The sequence below is a fragment of the Brassica oleracea genome, chromosome C2, assembly GCF_000695525.1.
Source record: "Brassica oleracea var. oleracea cultivar TO1000 chromosome C2, BOL, whole genome shotgun sequence".
NCBI lineage: Eukaryota > Viridiplantae > Streptophyta > Magnoliopsida > Brassicales > Brassicaceae > Brassica > Brassica oleracea.
This window is the reverse complement of record NC_027749.1, coordinates 42,148,983-42,155,932: the sequence shown is the minus strand read 5'-3', so window position 1 is coordinate 42,155,932 and position 6,950 is coordinate 42,148,983. Positions and strand designations below refer to the sequence as shown.

The window sequence follows — 6,950 nt, the reverse complement described above, 5'->3', positions numbered from 1 at the left end:
AATGTTAACTTCGTCCAGGCAGATGCTCTCGCGGAATCGACGAAGTTAACATTCAAAACGCCCGAAGAAGAAAATGAAAACTGTCTTCGACAAATACTTTTTTGAAATAGATTCTTTCTTACGAAAAGCTTTGCGACACATTCATGAGACATCGGAAAAGAGCTCGAAAAAGGTCGCTACGCAACGACCGAACACGTGTTCCGCTCGGTCGCTACGTAGCGACCGAGAGTCCGTCCCGCTCGGTCGCTACGTAGCGACCGAGCTCGAGCTAAGCTCGGTCGCTACGTAACAACAGAGCGTCCGTCCCACTCGGTCGCTATGTAGCGACCGAGCTCGAGCCAAGCTCGGTAGCTACGTAGCGACCGAGCGTCTGTTCCGCTCGGTCGCTACGTAACGACCGAGCTCGAGCCAAGCTCGGTCGCTACGTACCGACCGAGCATCCGTTCCGCTCGGTCGCTACGTAGCGACCGATAAAGACACGACTCGAAGCCCAACTCACGATTTCTTAACCAACAGCCCGTAAGCCGCATGACGGTTTACGCTTAGCCCGTAAACCGCATGACGGTTTATGCTTGGTCCGCAAGGGAAGATAAATGTCAAGTTTCCGCAGATAAATACGAAATTTTGAAGATAATTACGAAGACCGGAAAAAATGGAATATCTCCATTTTTATGCTATGGCGGCTTAAGGGCAGAAGGGGAAAAGCGTAAGCCGATCTTGGAGCCAGTATATAAGGAGTCCTAGGCGAGAGGCATGAGGGGGACTTGACACAACAAACTTAGCACTTTGAGCAATTTCAGGCAATTTTCCGTTTTTGTTATTCGAGCTGCGACTCAATTAGGTTTTTTGCCGTCTTAGGGTTTTAGAACTAGGAATCTCACCGACAGCTCTCGTAGCCTAGGAACTTACCTTGTTGTAAACGCTCAAACGCAGATTCAGAATAAGAACTATCTTGCTCTCTTTTTTGATTTCTTATTTTATTACTGTTCTCGTTTCGTGTTCTGATTGCTTGGCGTATGGTATTAGCAGATATCCGGGACCTCTGGAAAATTAGGGTTTTCCTAGTTTCCTTATTTAAACGGAAATCGACAGTGCGAATTTCGGTTCCCACACTGCTCAAGAGAAGGGAAAACAGAAAGATGGAGAACCACCTTCGCTTGAGGATGTCCACGATGACGATCATGAACCGGAACAGCCAACAACCGCAGAACCAGTAGCCCCCACGACGCAAGATCAACCTGTTCCAACACGCGTCTACATTCCAAAAGTTCCCTATCCAGTCCCTGCTAAGAAATCACGCAAGGATTGCGAAGAGATGAAGTGCAAAAAGATGCTTGAAGACTTGAACGTTAAGTTCTCTCTCATGGATGCTATTCAGATGATTCCTTTAATGTGTAGTCTTGTGAAAGGGCTGATCTCCGGAAAGACTTTTGTAGACAGCGACATCATGATGGTCTCGAAAGAATACATCGCAGTCCTTCAAAACAGAACAGTCAGGAAATTGGAAGATCCTGGAAAATTGTCCTATCTGTTCAGATTGGAAAGACAGTCTTCGCTTGTTCTTTATGCGATCTGGGTTCCTGTGTGAATCTCATGCCTTACTCAGTTGTAAAACGCATGGGACTAACCAACTTCAAGCCAACCAGGATTTCTTTGGTATTCGCAGACAGATCAGTCAAGTTGCCAGTAGGTGTTCTTGAAGATCTACAAGTTCAAATTGGTCACACCACTGTTCCGGCAGACTTCGTGGTTCTAGAGCTCAAAGATGAACCGAAAGACCCTCTCATTCTGGGCCGTTCTTTCCTGTGCACAGCTGGTGTAATCATTGACGTCTGCAACAGGACGATTGATCTCCAACTGGGAGATATTGTGATGAAATTCGAGATGAATGAGCGTCTCAAACGACCTATGCTAGATGGTCAGAACTTCATGATTAGGGACGAGAATGCCGCCTTGAGCCCTCAACAAGGGATGATCGAAGAAATCCTCGCAGATGATCCTTTGGAAGTAGCTCTGATATGAGTAGAGTATGAGCAGAACACGTGCAACGTTGATGCCGACAGATACGAAAAGATGCTAGACTCGTGTGAAATCATCGAGAAGCTGGTCGCTTTTCTAAGTCTGGGGGAAACGAGCAATCAGATTTCACCAGAAGGAGCAGCTGCTCCTAAAAAGCCGACCAAATCACCCAGCCAGCTCGATGATTCGTGGAGCGAACTCAAGGCTCCAAAGATCGAATTAAAGTCCCTTCCAGCGGGACTCAGTTATGCATTTATTGGACCTAATTCAACATACCCTATCATCGTGAACTCTGAGCTTAATAATGTGGAAACTGCTAAACTATTGTGTGAATTGAGAAAATACCGGAAGGCAATAAGATATTCGTTAGATGATATTCCCGGTATTTCATCTGTTTTATTCATGCGTATAATACACCTAGAAGATGATACGATGACTTCTGTAGAACATCAGAGGCGGTTAAACCCAAATCTAAAAGATGTTGTTAAGTTATCGTGGGTCCAAAAATTATTTCGCCTCAAAAAGTTATAGAAAAATTTAATTAGTCTTGGGCTTGGCCCCATTGACATAACTATACATACCTCAATAATGCTGGTTCGTACAAACACAGAGCATGTGCTCCTGACCTTTGAAAATCGTCCATATTAGAAGCTGATGCAATATCTTGTTATTTATTTTATTAGTTATATTAATTTAGATAATTATCTTTTATTCATATTTTTTATATTTTAATGATTTTTCTATTTTAATTAAGATTAGGATTTTATAGATTTAAAGATTTATTATAAATAGTCATTGAAACCTAAAGTGGTATTCAGACTTTGATAATTAATAAACTAGCTGTTGCTTTATACCTTGTTTCGATTTGATTAAATTCATCCCTCAAGAAGTTGGTCTCAAGAAGCTATCGAAAGAAACTCTTGATTGATCCAAAAACAGATCTCTAGAACCCTAAAAGTTCTTTGATCGACCGTTCAACATATTTGTTCGCTGCATCAGTTGGTATCAGAACCAGGTTGAACAATCAAGGAACCTGGCTCTAATATACCACCCTGATGCAGCGGACAAATATGTTGAACGGTCGATCAAAGAACCTTTAGGGTTCTTAGAGACCTGTTCTTGGATCGATCAAGGGTTTCTTTCGATAGCTTCTGGAGACCAACTTATTGCTTGATGAATTTATTCAAATCGAAACAAGGTATAAAGCAACAGCTAGTTTATTAATTATCAAAGTCTGAATACCACTTTAGGTTTCAATGACTATTTATAATAAATCTTTAAATCTATAAAATCCTAATCTTAATTAAAATAGAAAAATCATTAAAATATAAATAATTATCTAAATTAACATAACTAATAAAATAAATAACAAGATATTTGGAATAAGCAGAAAGTTTGATTTACACCTTGTTTCGATTTGATTAAATTCATCAAGCAGGAAATTGGTCTCAAGAAACTATCAAAAGAAACTCTTGATCGATCCAAGAACAAGTCTCTAAAAACCCTAAAAGTTTCTTGATCGACCGTTCAACCTATTTGTCCGTTGTATCAGAAGCGAAGCTTTTCCTCTTCATATGGACTTGGGTGAGCATCGTTGCCAATTTGCCATATGTGAAAACCAATCTTCATAACCATTTTCGTATATATATATATATATATATTTACATAATTATAATTCATTTGTATACAGTGATTCATAAAGCATTAACACTTTAGCAGTTGATGCTTTATCTACTCTGTCCATTCGTTTAATAACAATAGATTGGCTAAATGCACTAAGGATTTAGTATATACGCAGATAACATATTATATATACTTGTTTGTCTTTTCTACATCGATAAAGACATCATTACCTAGAAAGTGGACATACATACAACCTTGTCATTAATCACCATAGTTAACAACACCAAAGCATATTACAAACCGCAAGCAGAAATAGTAGTTAATGATACCATACATGAGCCTCCTTATTTATTATATTGATTTCAACAGATAAAAGAGTACACACACAAACACGAGGGGAGCCATATATGACCATGATGGTTCGAAAGATAGGAGGATGGCATTTGTTTAAGCTTTGACGACATGATTGTCCATATCAGCAGCCATGCTCTTGACAAACTTCATGTAGTTGATGGGCTCAGGCGAGTCATCGGTTCGTTTCTCCCAGATCATAGTGATCTTGCAGATGATATCATCAGGCGACTTTTGAATGAACTGAAAGATGACGTCATACACCTTAAGAGTCTCCATCACGTGACCTTCAAGACCTCTAAAAATGACCGCATTGTTCTCATCGTCTATCTCTCGCCTCTCCTTGAACACCTCCGGTTTCCCATCTTCATACACATTAATTTTATATAAGTATTTCATTCACTAAGTTCGCACCACCATATGTTTGGATATATATGTATTAAGAGATTAATGTGCCGAATTCACAACAGATTGAATCAATTTAGAGAGATCACAACAGATTGAATCAATTTAGAGAGAGATGAGTTTATTGTCAAACCGCTTGATCAATGTGATACTAACTATGAAAATTGGTGAACTACAAGTTCATTAAATCTGTACTTGACCATCGCTATAGCATGGCAATACTATTAATTACTAAAAACCCTGGTTTTAAGACGTTGCTTATAATCAATTATGTCAAGTGTGTAGTTATCCCAGTTTCAAAAAAACAAAGTGTGTTGTTACCACATGTGTAGTTCCAAATCTTGATGGCTCCATGAGAGTCCCATTCGCCATCGTGGACGGTGACACCTTGGATGTGGTGGCCGATGGCGTCGGGAAAGAGGTGGTTCTCATTTCTCCATCGCTTGTAGTGTTTCTCCGCCGATCCTTTCAACGGAACCTCAGTCACATATGTTCCCGACGTCGCCATCTCTCTCTTAATAATCTTCTTTGTGTTGTGAGTAAAGTGCGTGTGTTTTTTCGGTTTGTTTCTTTGGTTGATGAATATTTTCCCTTGTGATCTCCTTCTTTATATAGAGAGATGAGGTTAAAACAAATTTTACATTAGACAATTCTTTTACCAAGATGTCTCTCACTTCCATTGTTACAATATAATCTGATCAATTTTTTACAATATAATTTGGTGTAAAGAAATTAATAAATTAATTAATGTGTAAGGTGTCGTAATTCACGTTTGTCAAGTTCTTGTCGTAGAATGATAAGCATTAACATGCATTTAGAAGAAGAAAAAAATGCATCGTCATATATCAATCAACTTAGAAAAAATACTATACTAGATTTAATACGTATTTCATTACTTGTCCTGTCCATTGGATCCGTCCCCAAAACAATATGTGGCAATTTGCCTAGAAAATCATTGTCAAAACATTATGGAAAAAATAAATTAGTGAAGCAGGTAACAATCACTTTCTTCGACATATAAAATAAATAAAATTCGATAGAAAACCTGATTGAAAATGACCGTTCGGTTTTAAATAGTAGTATTAAAAAGAATATGGACGAACGATTCGGGTGAATTTGCTAAATATTCATAAGTTGACAAAAGAATGAAAAATATAGTCATTATACAGTAATTCAAGATGGATGAGACAATTTGCGCAAAACATGACCAAAATTTCCCTCCAGGCGCGTGCGCTTGATGTTGAAATGCAGAAGATAAAATTATCATACTATACTACACACTATTTAGTATAGTAACACAAATAATTTCACTCTAACTATACTATATTTCATTTAGAATAGTATGGCAATTGATGTTTGTTACCAACATAATGAAACACAACCAAATAAACCCTAAATCCGCTACCTAAACCCTAACTCTAAACACTAAACCCTAAACCCAAATTCTAAACTCTAAACCCAAACGGTAGACCCTTAAACCCTAAACCCAAACCGTATACCCTAAACCCAAATTCTTAACCCAAGCCGTAAACCATAACGGAGCTACCTAAACCCTAAATAAAAACTCTAAACCATAAACCCAAACCCTAAACACAAATTCTTAACCCAAACCATAGACCCAAACGGTGTTGGGGTCAAAATCGGTCACGACGGAATCAATGTCTGAAAGTCCGTAAAAATCGGCATGAACGTTTTTACGAAAAATAAGTCTTCGGAAAAGATTTATTTTTACGGAGAATCTTGCGGAGAAAACACATTCACGAGACATCGGACAAGAGCTCGAAAAAGGTCGCTACGCAACGACCGAACACGTGCTCCAAACGGTCGCTACGTAGCAACCGAGTTCGAGCCAAGGCTCGGTCGCTACGTAGCGACCGAACGTCCATTCCGCTCGGTCGCTACGTAGCGACCGAGCTCGAGTCGAAACTCGGTCGCTACGTAACGACCGAGCGCTCGCTACGTAGCGACCGAGCTCGAACCAAGGTTCGGTTGCTACGTAGCGACCGAGCTCTTCCGCTTCCAAAACGTCGATACAACATTAGTCCGTGCATTCTCGTCTACCCTTCGGTGCTATCTCCCGAAGACCGTAGTGAACCCATTTCACGATTCCCCGCCATTCTAAGTTATCGATCAAACTTTACTGTAAAAACGGCGGAAAGATCGTTCTTTATCGAAAGAAACCGTAATAAATGCTTCGAGTCGGAAGATGGCCCAAAGGGACCTAAGACATGATTCGAAGCCCAACTTACGATTTCTTAACCAACAGCCCGTAAGCCGCATAACGGTTTACGCTTGGTTCGCAAGGAAAGATAAACGTCAAGTTTCCGCGGATAAATACAAAATTTTGAAGATAATTACAAAACAGAATATTTCCATTTTCGAGTTATGACGGCTTAAGTGTAGAAGAGGAAAGCTCAAACCAAACTTGGAGGGAGTATATAAGGAGTCCTAGGAGAGAGGCACAAAGGAGAACTTTTTCAGAGCAAACTTAGCACTTAGAGCAAGTAGGCAACTTTCCGTTTTTGTTATTCGAGCTGTGACTCAATTAGGTT

At 39.7% G+C, this 6,950-nt stretch overlaps 2 protein-coding genes across 2 annotated transcripts in view; one reads left to right on the top strand and one right to left on the bottom strand.

The window, feature by feature from the left end:
• Positions 1-2,022, top strand: part of LOC106324281 — a 9,130-nt gene extending 7,108 nt beyond the window's left edge. Inside the window, exons 3-4 of the mRNA XM_013762278.1 lie at positions 1,093-1,453; positions 1,537-2,022. Of these exons, the coding sequence (XP_013617732.1) occupies positions 1,093-1,453; positions 1,537-2,022 (847 nt within the window). The remainder of the gene's footprint in view (positions 1-1,092; positions 1,454-1,536) is intronic.
• A 1,846-nt stretch (positions 2,023-3,868) lies between these two features.
• LOC106322964 (MLP-like protein 328) lies at positions 3,869-4,993 on the bottom strand. The gene is made up of 2 exons (XM_013761114.1): positions 4,720-4,993; positions 3,869-4,358 (listed from the first exon to the last, which is right to left on the bottom strand). The coding sequence occupies exons 1-2, from the start codon at positions 4,904-4,906 to the stop codon at positions 4,090-4,092; spliced, it is 456 nt and encodes a 151-aa protein (XP_013616568.1). The 5' UTR covers positions 4,907-4,993; the 3' UTR covers positions 3,869-4,089.
• Positions 4,994-6,950: the final 1,957 nt, after the last annotated feature.